At 41.9% G+C, this 17,609-nt stretch overlaps 1 protein-coding gene across 2 annotated transcripts in view; it reads left to right on the top strand.

Annotated features, from left to right (window-relative positions):
* atrnl1a (attractin-like 1a) overlaps window positions 1-17,609 on the top strand; it is a 425,977-nt gene that overhangs the window by 106,299 nt on the left and 302,069 nt on the right. Inside the window, exons 11-15 of one of the 2 annotated variants that reach the window (XM_075481024.1) lie at window positions 4,665-4,749; window positions 6,936-7,147; window positions 10,727-10,845; window positions 11,180-11,296; window positions 16,505-16,637. In XM_075481024.1, coding sequence (XP_075337139.1) covers window positions 4,665-4,749; window positions 6,936-7,147; window positions 10,727-10,845; window positions 11,180-11,296; window positions 16,505-16,637 — 666 coding nt within the window. The remainder of the gene's footprint in view (window positions 1-4,664; window positions 4,750-6,935; window positions 7,148-10,726; window positions 10,846-11,179; window positions 11,297-16,504; window positions 16,638-17,609) is intronic. The other variant, XM_075481032.1, reaches the window with a different exon arrangement.

Below are 17,609 nucleotides of genomic sequence, written 5' to 3'. Positions count from 1 at the left end.
TGGTCATCTCAGAATAAAAATCATCACATTATCAGTGTAACTATGTGTGTATATATTGGTGCTGGGCAACGATTAAAATTTTTAATCTAATTAATCACATGATTTCTCTGATTAATCACATTTGTACTCAAAATCCATAAATGAAACCAAAAGTAGTGTATGGCTTTTAGCATTTAGTTTTATTTTAAATGTGCTGCCATATGAATGAAAGTGCCATAACATTTGTTGTGCAAACACACTTTTAACATCAGCATCTTTCTGTAGTTTTTATGTAGAAGCCTCGCTCCACTGTCTGTTTCCTTGAATGACTTGCTGCTATCAGTTGTGTGTTTTGCCTTTAAATGATATTTTAGACTGGAACTACTACGGTGAGAAGACAATTCAACTTGGCAGTGAATGCAGATGACTTTGGTTCTGTCGACTCCGCCGTCTGGAAGAACTTTGAAATGAAAATGGCCGAGTAAAAGTTCCGTACCCTTTTCCATGTTTGGTGGATTTGCCGATTACTTTCTTTTCCGGTTCCACAGCAGACAGCAAAAGACTTTTACAATAATAAAATAAATAATAAAACAGGGGTGGTCTGTGGCGTAATAGGTTGAGCAGGCGCCCCATGTACAAGAGGCAATAGTCCTCGCTGCAGCTGGCCCCGGTTCGAGTTCCGCATTGGACGGTCCTGTACTGTGTGTTGTTCCCCCTCTCTCTGCTCCCTGCTTCCTGTCTCTCTGAACTTTCCTACCCATTAAAGGCAGAAAAGCCCCCCAAAATGTTTGTTTTTTTAAATTAAAAAAAGAAACATTAGAAAAATCCCCCCTCAAAAAACCATGTTAATGCGCAATAAAATATTTATCGGCGTTAAATAATTAATGTGTCAACGGGATAATAACGGGATAATAACGAGTGTGTGTGTGTGTGTGTGTATATATATATATATATATATATATATATATTTTTTTTTTTTTAACCAAGCAGCCACTTTTTCTCCCCTGTCCTCCCCTGGGTGTTTGTGTTTATGTCTCTTTATCATCAGAGGTTAGCTTTATATTCACAAGTGTGAATTAAAATTCACGGCTTTTGAATAAAAAAGGATCACAAACTTGCTTATCGCTTGATGTCATCAAAGAGCAATCCCACTCTGTGGACTTCTGTTCATTTAGAGTCCTTTATGTCCTCTATAACATTTCCAAATACTCACTTTTAAATAAAGGTTTACGATAATAAGCACTTTAAGACCAAAAATGTCTCAGAAATAAGGTAGAAATCAGCTATGGAAGCTGACCGTTTTCTAGGAAAAGGTCTCCAGTCGTATAAATTCCCTGCAGCAACGATGAGCTTATTTTCACAACCACAGAAATGAGATTTTAGATGTCACAGCGCCGCACGCAGCTGAATCTCTGCTGAGTGAGTAGAACTTCAACAGAAGTGTTATTAATGTTGAGCTGACAGAACAACTGTGCAAGATTTAGAGATGGATTCCACGGGGATATCAAAGATTCAAAGACTGCTGAGAGGTGTACCTGATCAATGTTGCATAGCAACAGATTCCCCCTTATGTTCTCCATCAGGCTTCTACCGTTTTATTGTTAATAGCTTCAATGAATTTGAGTCTCTGAGTCAGCTTTTTTCTCCTCTTTAAAATTCCCATAAAATGGAGATTTCTCTCTGTAACGTGCACATATTTGGTAAAAATGGAAAAACAAGGGAGGCTGCCACTTCCCCAGAACCTGTCCAGGTTTGTAAGCTCCACTGTCTCGATCAAACCTAACTCGCCTTGACTTGACATGATGTACGATGCACAGGTAGGGCACAGCAGAGATCCACCTGTGTGATGACACAACTCTGCCTGGATTGGTGGAAGGTTTCCTGTGTGATCCGTTTCTATTCTCAGATCCTGATAAAATATTAAGCGCCAACAAAATCCATGAAACCGGCACCTTTAAAGGTCTAAAGTTGTTCTTACTTTAAGCAATGTGGTGGAATTAGATTTCTTTGTCTTTCTTTACTTGAAACTAGTTTGAGAACAACTTCCTGATCTGGAACAACAGATTTACTGCATTGAAAAGGAAGTCTTTGTCTTTGTGATTGGGTAGAAAGACACAAGAAGGAACTTTAATGTTTTATCAAAAGTGCAGTGAAAGCAAATGGTGGTCAGTATGAGAAAATGTTATCTCGTGACGTGTTGATACCACAGATGAAATCACTTTACAGGAAAAAACAAAGTTCTAAGAGATGCTCGACAGTTTTAAGAAGAATATCTAGTTAAATACGACGCTACTTTGGTTCATCTCAGATTTAGAACTAAGAGACACTTATTTTCACATGAATATTTATCGGTTCTGAAGAAAAGTTTAAACATTGACAAACTGAAGAGCTTCTCCTCCATGCTGTAACTCTATAAAACCATCTTTTCACTGCTTAATGTTGGAAAATGAGCCTTTCACCCACTGTAGACTATGATAACATCATATTCTGGACTAAAATGGATGCCAAGAACAGCATGATGAACAATGGCTTGACTGTAATTAACGTAGATTTCTGAATGAGTTGGGCAGTTGTTTAATAAACTGTAGAAGTACTTAAACAGTCGAGGCCTTTTTTTTAAACATTTATATTTAGCCCAGAGTCCTGTTGCCTGAAAAGAAGTCAAAGAAAGCCAAAAAGAAAGTGCTCCAGCTGCTATATTCTCATTGTTGGGAGCCACTCGTGTCTGACATTGTGTCCAACTTAACCAGAATCAAGTTTATTGGTTTGCACTTACAAGGAATTTGACTTGGTGTAGTTGGTGCAGACAGTATAGATGTATATACAAATACAGACTGTGCGTTAATGTAACGCAGAAGTTCTGAAGATGCTAACCTAATGTAGCTTGTAGGTCTGGAGGGCAGAGGGAGAGAGTTGGGCTGTGTTCGAAACCGCATACTACATACTTGCATACTTCCATATTGCATACTCATCGATCAGACAGTATGCAGAGCGTTTACCCACAATGCATTTCGCTCCTGCCTGAGCCGAAATCAGCTGGCCTGAAGCTGATTTCACTTAAGCTCTAAACTCTGTAAACTTTAGCAACATTTGAAACATTTTCAGGTGAAAAAGTAGTCGTTTAGATCCCCAACGTGTTGAAAACCTGACAAAATACCGACTGTTTACAATTTTGTTCCCAAGAATTCGGTGCTACTAAAGCTAGCCGCAGTGAGCAACGCACTTCCGGTTATTTTCACAAAATAAAATACCCATTGCCTTTTATCATAGGGAAAGCCATTAGGATACAATTGGTGCTTTTGTTTTGAAAACAGGAAGTGAACCTACCCTCATTGTAGCTAGCTTGAAACTGCCGTTTTGACAGGAAATGATGTTCGGCGACGTCACGTTCCGTTGCATCTTGGGTAGTTTGAGTGTGAGTAGTAACCTCATGATGCATACCCAACATTTCGGCCAATCTAGTATGCATCCGGGAACTTCTCGCTTACTAAAACTCGCATACTAACTCAAAAAGTTAGTATGAGTAGTAGGAGAAGTATGCGGTTTCGAACACAGCCTTGGTGTCAAGGGGGGCTCTAGGCCTTGTTGATAAGGCAAGTGGCGGATGGGAAGAAGCTGTTCTTGTGGCGTGAGGTTTTCTCAGAGTCCTGGAGACGTACTGGTCCTGGAGAGATGGAAGATTGCAGCCAATCGCCTTCTCTCCACAAAGCGTGGTATGATAAGTGGCGCTGTATCCATTCCAATTATTGCTAATAGAGCCACTTCCTGTTGACCTCTTCACCACCAACAACAAACTCAGGCATTCGAGGAAGATGGCGAACATCAAATTGTGATATCACTCAGCAGTCAAATGTAACAGCTAAAGCAGAAAAGTAAGATTGGCCCTTTTAAAGAACAAATAAACACAATATTTGGAATGTCAAAGGCTGACCTGAGCTCTTGGTGCCTCCTCCCTTTTACCCTCCATCTCTACTGTTGTCACATCATCACTTTAAAGAGAAACACTCCCAACTGGCTTCTCTTAACGAGGTCGTTAGCAACCTGGTGTCCCCACCTTTGCCAGGACTTTGATGATGTTAAGGGAAGCCTTATATGGCTAAATGGCACATTTTCTCTTAACTCTTTCTGTCTCACACACACTAAAACTGACATGCAGTCATTTCCAGATGAATAAAGTGGGAGTATGAATGGGTCATTAAAACAGTGAAATACTCAGAGCTGATGATAACTAGGTGAAGAAAAAGGGGGGGAGTGCTTCATGAAGAAATTTGGTGGTATGAATTGTTTTATGAAGTCGTCTCCCAGCTCATCTTCCCTCCTTTTTCCGCCATAATCTGATGTCAGAAGGTTAATGGAATGGAACACCTTATTTCTCCTTAATTCTACTGTTATACACTGATGATATATGATAGAATAATTAAAGATATTGTTTTATTTTAGCCCATTTCCAGATCGATAAAACCTTAATTGTGCAGCATAAAGACATTTAAAAGTCTTTGTGGCACAATGCTAAGGTTGGTCCTCATCTGTTCTTCTTTGTGTTTTTATTTGATCTTATTTGATCTTTTTTAATGAAAAAAATAAATAAAAAAAGAATAAATTCACCTTTTTATCTGTTTCTGATTTCAGGCAGAAAAGCTGTGGATGTAGAAATGTATTCACCTGTTTATATGTGCTGTCCTCAGCTTGTGATGAATGGGCCGTCCTTCCCCGGCCCGGCCTTCACCGGGACATTAACCGCTTCGGACACTCTGCTGTGGTTAGCAATGGGTAAGTAAGTACACCCCCACCCAGCCATTTTATCTTCTATTCCTCGCCACATTGCATCTGGAACATACTTATTTCCCCCAAACTCTCCACACCATTGTACATTTGAGCTTTACTCAGGAACACCTCAGCAGAGTAACTCAAATACTAAAATAATAGCAGCTTTCCTTCCTGCTCAATGAAACATCCAGTCGAGATGCATCATTCTTTGCCACATTTTTGCATTCCCTTGATGTCTTCTCAGCATTTCCCCATTCACAGGTTGTGGTTTTGTTGTTTATGGATTGATCTTTTACTCAGTGTTATATTTAGTTCCACGTCTTCCATCACTGCTTCTGCTGCTGCCTCCTGTGAAGCTTCAGTTTAAAAACTTCAGCTCACCTTTTTACCTGTATGTGGATACTTCACACTGTCACAAACTTCATTTACACCATCTGTATTTGAATATGGGGGCATAAAGCTCTTATCATTACCGCTAGACTGATCTGTATGATAACTTAGCTGTTTATTAAAAGTCTTCATGTTCACCCAGTGGGGATTTCATCTTATAGATGGTCTGTAAACGTCAAGAAAAAAACCCCTGAAACTTCACCTCACGACCTAAAGCAAATGGTTTCTTCTTTTGACGGCTGGCTTTGGCACCTTGTCTTCAAAGCTTAGGCTACGGCTACACGAAAACGAAACGAGGTTTTTTTTTAAAACGGGTACGAAAATTCTTGCGACCACACGACAACGCGCTGCTGTAAAGACTCAGGTCCAGACGAAAACGGATGAAAACGATGAAACGATGCAGTACACACGCCACTGTGTCACGCCACGCTGTGAGACAATAGAGAAGTGTTAAAATTGGCTCACAGCGTCAACGTTTGACTGAAGGAAAAACGTTTTAGCTGTAACAATGGAAACGAAACGAGGCCGTTTTCAAACTTTCCCACTCTGGAACCCGTTCTCAAAAACTATCGTTTTGGGGTAGTGGGAACGCCGGCTCCGTGTGGCCGCGACAGTGAAACGATAAGAAAAAGTATCGTTTACAGTGAAAAACGTTTTCGTGTAGCCGCAGCCTTAGTTCAACTGTCAGAAATCTGGGAGTGACCTTTGACCTTTGATCTGAGGTTGGACAAACAAATTAACAATGTCGTCAGAAAATGTTTTTAAGTCGTCATGACCTTGAGAAAGCCATGCATGCCCTAATAAGTTCAAGGTCAGACTATAGCAATGCGCTTTATGTCGGCGTCTCCCAGTCTTCTCAGCCGCCTTCAGCTTGTGCAGAACGCTGCTGCCCGTCTTTTAACCAACACCAACAGACGTGTGCACATCACTCCTGTTCTAAACTCCCTCCATTGGCTTCCTGTCCTTTATAGAACTGATTTTAAACTTTTAACGGCCTCGCCCCATCGTATTTATCTGAGCTTTTAACAGTCCTGGTAGAGCTCTGAGGTCAACAGATCAGTTTCTGACCGAGCCTTTTCCCAAAGCTGCCCCCAGGCTCTGGAATAAGCTCCCCGTCCAGCTGCGTCTTATTTCTGACCTGGGCCTCTTCACATCTAGGCTAAAAACCGACTTATTTAGGATGGCTTTTAATACCCAGTAATATAATGACACTTTTATCTTATTTTATCTCATTCGATTTTGTTGTATTTTATTGCTTTCACTGTTCTTTTATTGTTTTCATTTGTTTTTACTTATTCTTTATTTATTACCTGCTGTAAAGCACTTTGGTACACCATAAGCATTGTCTGTAAAGGGCTGTATATATAAAATACATTTACATCCACCAGCCAGAGGAGGGTGTCTGGTTTGGGAACCTTAAGGTCGCATCTCTGCTTTTTTGCAGATGATGTGGCGCTCTCTGGAGCAGCTGAGAGTGAAATGACCAGGCTGAAAGTCGGCTTTTCTAAATATGAGGTTGTGGTTCTCAACTGCAAAACGGTTAAAAGTGCACGTTGTTTAAATTGCGGTCTGATACCGTAAAACCACGTACCTGCCGAAAGGTCAGCTTTGGGCACAGAAATGCCAGCTTTTGAACTTCAGAAGAGCCCCTTCTAACCGCCTGTCCTCTGTGCCAAAGTTCAGATTTATCTTTAAAAGTTCCCTGCCCGAGTTAATCTCCGCAGATGTTTCTTGTGCTGTCCGGCTTCCACAGTTGTAGGTACAACAGTCTCGTGTTAACCTCTCTTCCTCTTCTTCAGCTCCATGTACATCTTTGGAGGTTTTTCGGGTGTCCTTCTGAACGACGTGCTGGCCTACACCCCTCCGTCCTGCCGGGCCTTCTCAAACCCCGCCCTGTGTGCTGCCGCCGGACCTGGCGTTCGTTGCCAGTGGATCAAAAATCGATGCCTCACGTGGGAGTCGGAACAGTCGGACCATGTTATTCCTGCTCCTTTTTGCCCCGTGAGACCTGGTAGGTTACATTGGGATTAAAGTTGCTCAGCTTTTCCATTGTTAGTCGGGGGGAGTGTTGGATTAGAGGACGTGTAGGCTTAGCGCAGCACAAAGACTTGATGCTGTGACTTGCACCTCTGGAACTTGTAATTATATAGAATCAGAAGCGGGTGTGTTTCCCTTTCCACATGACTGTATCCACATGAGTTTCTTTCTGAATAGTTTCCATGACAAACCTACTTATTTTCCCTGAAATGTGTAGTTCTCTGTAAGTGTTTCTCTCAGAAGCCCCATTGTTTCATGATAATGGTAATTATTCTGAAGGCTTTGGCTTCTGAAGTTTGTTTGCATACCGTAATTATAGGGAACAGAAGGTCAACACTGCAACAATTAACCAATTTTAATGCAATTAGTATCGGACTGAACCAGATGTAGATGCGGCAGCTCCTCTAGGTATTATACCTCATGCAGCTGATGCAGGTTTAAGTAGCTGATAATTATGAAAATAGGTTTACTGTCATGTTTAGATAGAGCTACATGATACATTAGAAGACCATGTGAAGCCTGATACAAATCCAGCAGAGCCCGTCCTCTGTTAGTTTTTATGTTCAATCAATCATTCAGTCGATAGATATTTATTTGTAATGCGCTTTTTCTACAAAAATATGTAGCAGAAGTGCTTTTATATCAGCAATAAAAACAGCAAAGATGTAACAAAACAACCAGATACCCAACGATAAGCAAACACAAATACGTGTGTGAGTGTACTCGCTCTAACCCCTGCTGTCAGTATAAATATTATTATATATCCTGATGATATTCAGGGAACAGATACTTAAATACTACATCATGACTGATGGGTGTTTGAGGGCAAACAGAGTAAAAGTAAATCCTGCTGATCGATTTTTATTCTCTGTGGAAATAAACTGAAACCAACGACTGAAGGAAAACCATCCCGATCCAAAATGGCTGCTAACTTTCTGCCCAAACTGTTAAATAAAGATGACTCGTCCTTTAAAGAGCTTTCAGAATGCAGCAAAGCTACGGCTGGGGTCCTTTAAAAATGCATCGGAAGCATAAATGGATGTAAAAGTGTATTAACATGTCCCAGGTCGACTTTTGCTGAAGTGAAATGAACCAACATGGCTCTGTTCCCTCTATGTGTGCCGGTTCCTTATTGTCAAACAAATATGTTGATTACATGTTGGTGTGCGTCCGAAAGCCCTGATGGAGCACTTTGCTGGGGATGGAAGGTGGTTTTTCAAATCATCCATGAAATAAGACTCAGTTTGATATCGGTGGGATGACCTCATCTCTCTGCTTTCACTCACCCTTCCAGCTCAGACCTTATAAAACCCATAAAAGGCAGATTTGTTCACGGCTTCTCCTCATTGTTGCCAAATTAAAAACTTTATGATTAGATTCTGTGATTATTTTTGTCTGACGACATTGAAATGCTTTATTAAAAGGTTTCATCCACTACTTTAGACCTTTTGTTGTTAAACGGAAACAACGTCTTTCCTGAGAGTTAACTGGGAGTTAAAGGGATAGTTCGCCTCTTTTGACATGAAGCTGTGTGACATCCCATATTAGTAATATCATTTATGAACATTTTCTTACCCCCTGCTGCGTCCTGTGAGCCGAGTTCCAGCCTCGTTTTGGTGTTGATGAAGGTAGTCCGGCTAGTTGGCTGGGGTTTAAAAAATAAAGCGTTTTGCTTCTCAAAACAATATGCGTTCAAAAGAGTAATACATTTGCATCACAACATCGTTCTTCAGAAAAAAGTGTGACCTCACAATGGCTTGGCCCTATTTTCTCTCCCTTCGTATCACTGCGTGCTGGCGCCTGCCGACAGCCGTGCCTGTTACGGTGTTTGCTGCTCGGAAGCCGGGGACTGCTCGGTCTACACAGCACTATCCTTTTAACTGGGAGTTAACTACGAGTTAACTACGAGTTAACTGGGAGTTTATCCGAGACCATGATGAGTAGGATTGAAGCAAACAAATGTTAAAACCACCTCTTGCTGTCAGAGAGCAGCATGTAAATACTGAATGAAGTTGAGTTTTGCTTCAATGTCGTATCAGCGCTGAACCCATAGTTGAGCCTGATATTGTTTGTTTAAAAAAAAAGACTATTTTGACTTTTTGACTCCACCTCGGATGTCAGCTTAATACAGCAGTGCTGTGAGGGAGCCTCCGTGTGAAACTTTATGGTTTGTTTCTGAAAGCGAGCTGTAACCAGACTGTAGCATCCTTAGGGCTGAACAAATTTGCAGATACTGCGATATATATCGATATTTTGTTTCCCGATAAAGTATCGATTTTTATTTATATTTTTTATTTATGTTAAACTTTATTGAAAAGTCAGACGTTACAATTAGTGAAAACACAGAACATTAAATAATACAATACATTGCCAGGGGGTCACATTATACAAAACGGTGATAAATTAGTTCATAAAAATGTTATATAAAGTGTTCGTTTGTTTCTGTTTGTCTGGCGGTGTTGTCCTTCCGGGTCAAAGGTTGGACCACCGGTCCAATCAGCGACAATTCATGTTGAATCACACTGACCCTTTTTTTTCAGAAAATGATGTAAGTGTATCGTATCGAATCGTTGGCTGAATATCGTGTATCGTATCGTGAGATTAGAGTATCGCTACAGCCTTAAGCATCCTCGCTCGTTGTTTCCACCGGTGCGAATAAACCTGTGACTCCTGCAGTTACTCCCAAAGCCTTGTTTGGCGGTGGGTTTTAAAGCTGCTTCAAATAATTCTGACTAAAAACAACAAGTACTGGACATAACTCTAGTTCTGTGAGTATATGAGGAGCTAATAAACGTTACACTATGGCTGTGTTCAAAGCCGCATACTTCTCTTACTACTCATACTAACTTTTTGAGTTAGTATGAGTAGTAGGAGTAAGCGAGAAGTTCCCGGATGCATACTAGATTCTCCGAAATGTTGGGTAAGCATCATGAGGTTACTACTCATACTCAAACTACCCAAGATGCAACGTAACGTGACGTCGCCGATCGTCATTTCCTGTCAAAACGGCAGTTTCAAGCTAGCTACAACGAGGGTAGGTTCACTTCCTGTTTTCAAAACAAAATTGTATTGTAATGGCTTTCCCTATGATAAAAGGCAACGGGTATTTTATTTTGTGAAAATAACCGGAAGTGCGTTGCTCACTGCGGCTAGCTTTAGTAGCGCTGAATTCCTGGGAACAAAATTGTTAGATTTTCAACACGTTGGGGATCTAAACGACTACTTTCTCGCCTGAAAATGTTTCAAATGTTGCTAAAGTTTACAGAGTTTAGAGCTTAAGCGAAATCAGCTTCAGGCCAGCTGATTTCGGGTCGGGCAGGAGCGAAATGCATTGTGGGTAAACGCTCTGCATACTGTCTGATAGGTTGGTACCAGCCGTGAACCATCATTTGTTATTATTGGTGGTTATTGATTTAGACACTTTTAGTTAGAAGTTGATGTGTAATGATGTCACAGCATCGGTCGCCATCCTCCTTGTTCTCACTCACAGGAATGACTGGGCCAAGCTTCCCTGTATGTGTGCATTTATGTGTTTGTGTTGTTTCTTGTTCAGACAGCACGGACGAACAGTGTTTCCGCTTCTCGGACTGCGCAAGCTGCACCGCCAACACGCGAGGATGTCAGTGGTGTGAGGACAGGAAGTGCATCTCGGCCTCCAGCAACTGCACCGTGGTACGTCCTCAGCCTCAGGCTTGCACCTCTTACACAGTGGAATTATTTAAAGGATTCCTCTCATCTTTCAACTGGGGCAGAAAAGTGTCTATAAAACCAAAATGATTGATTTATCTGTTGTAAAACATGGAAACTCAGAGGAGGAGATCTTTTGTTATTAAGTTATTTGTGAACTTCTTCAGCTCTTTCGCTCACTTTGTTGTCTTCTTTCTCTTTGTCTGTTTTTAATTCTGATCCTTTTGTCTGACTCTCTTTTTATGTGTGAATGTGTTTCTGTTTTTCTTTCCTGACTGGGTCTGAATATGAATCTGTGAATGGTTCTGTGTGTGTGTAGCTGACGTTGGAGCTGGCCCAGCAGCATGGCGGCGCTCTGTCTCTGTCTCCACCTCCATCCATGTTGTCTGAACATCAGCTGAGCTTGTGGAAGCACGGAGCCCGAAGGAGGGGACATGTGTGTATTATTTGACACTTCCTGTTAGGCTCCATGTTGGGTTGAATCAGGTTTAGGCCAAGGGTTAGAGAAGCACTTCAGGGTATATGGAAATTGGTGAATCTCAGCATAAATGTACATTTATTCTCATCTTTTTTCCCCAAACTTCTGCTTGACTGTGATTAAAAGTGAAGAAAAAAAAACGCACTTAGGAGATTTTTCACGTCATTAGATTAAATTAAAAATTGATTTCTAATTCAAAGCTTTTAAAAGATTTTGAACATAAAGTAATAAAACATTTAAAAAAGCAGCCAAACGTCGATCTTGGATAATTTGTTACTGTCTCGGTTACAGAAAATGGAAGATTTACCACCAATACTTCGTGAGAAAATAAGAAGAATCAGATCCAGTCCTACAGCAACCAGGCTGTAGAATATGAATCAACCACTGACGTTCAAAGACATACAACTGATAAAAGCCAAGCCTCTGATAATGCTGTGGGGGGGGGGCTGATCACATGAGGCCAGCCACCGAAACAGGTTGGCCTGCAGTGTGCATACAAAATGGTGGCAAATCTTCTATCCAGTTTAATTCAGGGAGGATTTTAATTAAGGTGCAGTAAGCGTTAAGTGTCCAGCTAATAGCTGGTTAGCCTGTTTGCTAGCTTTCTAGCATAGCTAATAGCTGGTTAGCCGGTCTGCTAGCTTTCTGACGCAGCTAATAGCTGGTTAGCCTGTTTGCTAGCTTTCTAGCACAGCTAATAGCTGGTTACCCTGTCTGCTAGCTTTCTGACGCAGCTAATAGCTGGTTAGCCTGTTTGCTCGATTCTGACGCAGCTAATAGCTGGTTAGCCTGTCTGCTAGTTTTCTGACGCAACTAATAGCTGGTTAGCCTGTCTGCTAGCTTTCTGACGCAGCTAATAGCTGGTTAGCCTGTCTGCTAGCTTTCTGACGCAGCTAATAGCTGGTTAGCCTGTTTGCTAGCTTTTTGACGCAATGTGGTCTGCCTCCAAAATCAGCCGCTAAAGTTAATCTTTTTCATCGCACAGCTATGTGGAAACGAGGCACAAGGATTAATATTGACTGTTCCAAATGTAGTTTTGAGACGTCAAAATAAAGTATTCTAGAAGAAAAAACATGAGAATGTGACATAAAGGCTGCTGCTAATACAAACCTGGTACCATCAGCTGTTGAAGTAAATAAATGGTATTCAGCCCTGTTTTTGCTTAGAGTAAACCACTCCAACTTTTTCCTCCTGTTTGAGATTTGTGCAGCCCGGTGACTGTGCACATGTAAATCTGTTGTTGCACATTATTATTATAGACCTCATGACACGTGGAAAATACTGTAATATACATAAACACATTGAAAGTACACATACAAAATAGTCACTTGAAGTTGGTTTTAATCTATATGATAGAGAAATTGAGTTTGTACGGCCTTTTAAAAGTGCGATTTTTGCGATCTGCTGGCGAGCTTCCTATTAGTCCGTCACGTGACCTATGACGTGCACTCCTGAACGACACGACACGACTATCCTGACCATAGATATAGAATCCTGACACCTGTCATGGCTACAACATGGATTCTGACAACTCCTCCGATTCATCCTTTGCTCCTGACACATTTTTCGAAGTGGCAGAGTCCAACCCAATGCTGGAGGACAATGTGAGGGGCGTTATGCCCTATAGATACGAGCCATAGCTGGATGAGTTGGAGCCACACGGTTCGGATGGCGAGGCGGACCAGTGGCCATCCTTCCGTGATTAGGCTAGTTCTACTTCGGTTTTTCACGCGAATCAACCCACGACATTGACACTTTGTAAAGTTCTGTGACAATTGTCAGATTATTTCAAGCCCCTTGCCTTTATCTGTTATATTTTAGGTCAGGGGTGGCCAACCCGCGGCTCCTCAGCCGCATGCGGCTCTTACGTTCATATCAAAATTTGTGTTTGTGGGGTTTTTTTTATGTGCGTGTTCGCTTCGTTTGAGTTCAATACGGCAGCGGTCTCCAACCTTTTTTGCTCCATGGATCGGTTTAATGTCAGACAATATTTTCACGGACCGGCCTTTCAGGCGTGGCGGATAAATACTACAAAATAAAATGATACAACCAACACAGACACTGTAGTATTTAGTAAATATAATAATAAACTTGAATCCACTGTGTACTTGTATGTAACTTTATTAGCAGCGTCCTCCTGATATAACATCCTCTCTGCCTCCTAACGCTCTCTGGTCGCTATGGTAACGCTTAAACATGTCTTCAAAATGCAGCTTTCTTTTTCTTAGTGGTCACAGCCTCTTCTTCTGTCTCCTCACTGGAAAGAAGCTTTCCAAACACGTCTGTTTTTGACTCATTTTGTGTCACGTGACCGAGACGAGAGTCAAGAACAGACGGATAAAACGGAGAGAATTCGGTCATTTTTCTAAATAATGTGGCTCTTTGTGGTAACATAGTAAAAAATGCGGCTCTCTGACCAGTTGAGCCAATGCCAGTGGTAGATGTGTCGGTGTGCTGCCGCGAACAGTCTAGAGTGTGAGAGAGGAGGAGGGAGCAGACGTTCCGGAGCATACGTCATTTTTATGTTGGAACGTTGGCGGAACACTGGCCTGTGGATTTCAGTGGCGTGCGTTCAAATTTCGAAAATAACAGAGAACCGGGCATATTTATCACAATAATGTATTTCAACTTGAAAATAATAGTTATTTCAGACTAAACAAAAAAAAGTCATCTCCAGGTGTCATGAGGCCTTTAAGCATGTTATTACAGGAAGAAAGCTACCACAGAGGAAACTGAAAAAAACTCGACTAAATTGTCGTGAGTCACGAGTGGAAGTGGCCCATCATCAGTTGACTCTATGAAACCCCGATCTTCACTGTTGCTCCATTTGTCCGTGCTTTAAGTTTTCTTTTTTAGGTCATAACCTGTTGCCTCCATGGGCAACGTTTCACCAATGTTTGCAAGTTGTTTTCATAATTGTGGAACTACGATATGCTTCTATTATGTGGACGAATCAACATACATCACAGTCAGTGGGGTTATATGATGAGTAATTGGATTATAGCTATAGTTGGGTTATGCTCTTTATTTGAGTAAGGGTAATTATCCTTATATATATGGCGGTGAATGAATGGAATCAGGGGCACAAAGCGTGTCATACCCCGGTATGATAGGTGGCGCTGTACCCATTCCAACTATTGCTAATGGAGCCACTTCCTGTTGACCTCTTCACCACCAACAACAACAACAAACTCAGGCATTGGAGAAAGATGGAGAACGCAGAGCAAGATGAAGCTACTGAGTTATAACTTAATAACTCTTAATAAAGTCTTATTGTAATTTAGCCAATAATCCGATCCTTTCAGTGCCATGTAACCCCACTGAGTGACATTACAGAAGGATCTGCACATGCTCGGAAAGTACTTCGTCTTAGATGGTGATTAAAAGACATCCTACAGGATCAAGGCTTGGAACTATGGTGTTAGATACAGAGAAGGGTTATTTCTCTTTTAGTTTTATGAACTGTACGGAAGCCCTAAACGGCCATACATTTTATTCCATCCGTTTTCCCGTGATAACGAGATAATTTACCTCCGTTTTCTTGTGATAAGGAGATAATTTGCCTCCGTTTTCTCGTGATCCATCCATCCATCCATCCATTATCTTCCGCTGGTCCGGGGATCGGGTCGCGGGGGCAGCAGCTTAAGCAAAGAGACCCAGACGTCCCTGTCCCCGGCCACTTCCTCCAGCTCTTCTGGGGGGACCCCGAGGCGTTCCCAGGCCAGCCGAGAAACATAGTCTCTCCAACGTGTCCTGGGTCTTCCCCGGGGTCTCCTCCCAGTGGGACGGGCCCGGAACACCTCACCGGGGAGGCGTCCAGGAGGCATCCTAACCAGATGCCCGAGCCACCTCATCTGACTCCTCTCGATGCGGAGGAGCAGCGGTTCTACTCCGAGCCCCTCCCGGATGACCGAGCTTCTCACCATATCTCTAAGGGAGAGCCCAGACACCCTGCGGAGGAAACTCATTTCGGCCGCTTGTATTCGCGATCTCGTTCTTTTGGTCACTACCCACAGCTCGTGACCATAGGTGAGGGTAGGAACATAGATTGACCGGTAAATCGAGAGCTTCGCCTTCTGGCTCAGCTCCTTCTTCACCACGACGGGCCGGTGCAGAGCCCGCATCACTGCAGACGCCGCACCGATCCGTCTGTCAATCTCCCGCTCCATTCGTCCCTCACTCGTGAACAAGACCCCGAGATACTTGAACTCCTCCACTTGGGAAAGGATCTCATTTCTCGTGATACCGAGATAATTTGCCTCAGTTTTCTCGTGATAACGAGATAATTTTCCTCCGTTTTCTCGAGATAACGAGTTATTTATCTCGATAACCTGATTCCATTCTTCAAATGCTTGTCACAGCAGCGGGATTTGCTTTGTGCATTTTCACAAGCAGAATTGTTACACAAAAACGCTCCACATTCAATGTTTCATTCATAGGCTACTTTATTCAGTTTTCAATGGAAGGGGGGTAAAAAATGGGTAAAAACCTTTGCCAGAAATGCATATAAACAGGGGCGGACTGGGGAGAAAAAGTGGCCTCAAACCATCGGTAAATTAACTTGTTAGATAACGACATAATTATCTCGTTATCTCGAGAAAACAATAAAAAAAAAAGTTTATACGTACCACGTCCGCTCTGGGCTTCCGTAGAACTGTGAAAAAGGTCTGAAAGCACTTTTAGGTTTTTTCATGCGTTAGCAAAAAAGACCCAAAGTTTGGATAGAAAAAAACCCCCCGAAAATGCCTCCTCAGGCTTTTCCACTTTATATGGACACAAAGCAGAGCCACATGTTGACACTGTAAAGCTGAAAGCTGCATATATATATATATATATATATATATATATATATATATATATATATATATATATATATATATATATATATGCTGTTTTATCTGGAGCTTCAAAGTTTAAGTCGTAAAGTGTGATGCTTATAGACGAAAACCTTCAATAAAAACTCCATCTCAGTAAAAAGTGTCCACATTGATTTCTCTTTTCACTCTGCATGCGCTGTTTGACTTTTTCATTTACCACACCCATCACACTTAATTCGTTTTCAGCCTTTGTTGCACATTGTATCGATTTCTGCAGCTTTATTATATCTAGTTGATGAAAAAACTTTAGCCCAACTGAAATTGTTTCCTCATATTTTTGTGTGTGAAGTCGGTGCGAGACCCGTCCAGGTGCAAGCGCAGGGAGGAGCAGGACTGTTTCAGGCTGGCCAACTGCAGGAGCTGCTCCCAGAACGCCAACTGTCAGTGGGAGTCGCAGCAGCAGGAGTGCCAGGCACTGCCCGGTGAGGCCGCACGCTCACCAAATCTCACACACACTGTTGCGTCATAGCCGAAGAAGCACGGCTAATCCCACTTAGCTAAAATCAAATCCATGAAAATCAGACTTAACGTGTAAACAGTTTCAGTTTTTTTGTTGTTGTTCTCTTCACAAATAAACACCCTCAGACATGCATGCATGCAGGCATGTGCATGGAGGGGATTAGCATGAATTCATATGTGCACGCTTCAGAAATGTGCTCAGCTGCAGGGAGAAGAAGGCCAATTAGAAGTGCTGACTGGATGTTCTGAATGTGTATCCTTGGCTGACGACACATTTGAATGCACAAAGTATCTGCTCTCAGTTTGACTTAAGCACAAGAAAGGCTAAGGGCAAAGGAAATAACCCTCATTTATTTGAGTTCATCAGTAATACACGGCCATGCTGGTTTATTGTGCTGCTGTATGGTTTCAGCACAGGATGGTATTGAGTTCGCTCCCTTATTCTGTGCACTTCAAGGCTCTTTAAGTCCCTTATTTAAAGGGATAGTTCTCCTCTTTTGACATGAAGCTGTCAGACATCCCATATTATAAAACATCATTTATGAACATTTTCTTACCCCCCGCTGCGTCCTGTGAGCCGAGTTCCAGCCTCGTTTTGGCGTTGATTAAAGTAGTCCGGCTAGTTGGCTGGGGTTTAAAAAATAAAGTGTTTTGCTTCTCAAAACAATATGCGTTCAAAAGAGTAATACATTTGCATCACAAAATCGTTCTCCAGGAAAAAGTCAGACCTCACATCGCTTGGCCCTATTTTTTCTCCTTTCATATCACTGCCTGCTGTGTAGACTGTGCAGACTGAGCAGTCCCCTGCTTCCGAGCAGCAAACACCGTAACAGACGCGGCTGTTAAACATATATTTATTAGTTTTTCATGTTAATATAACAACATCCAACAATTTAAACATCCAAAACATATGGCAGTAAAGAAAATAATAATTA

Source organism: Odontesthes bonariensis, chromosome 2 (assembly GCF_027942865.1).
Source record: "Odontesthes bonariensis isolate fOdoBon6 chromosome 2, fOdoBon6.hap1, whole genome shotgun sequence".
Lineage (NCBI taxonomy): Eukaryota > Metazoa > Chordata > Actinopteri > Atheriniformes > Atherinopsidae > Odontesthes > Odontesthes bonariensis.
This window is presented reverse-complemented; position numbering and strand designations above follow the sequence as displayed.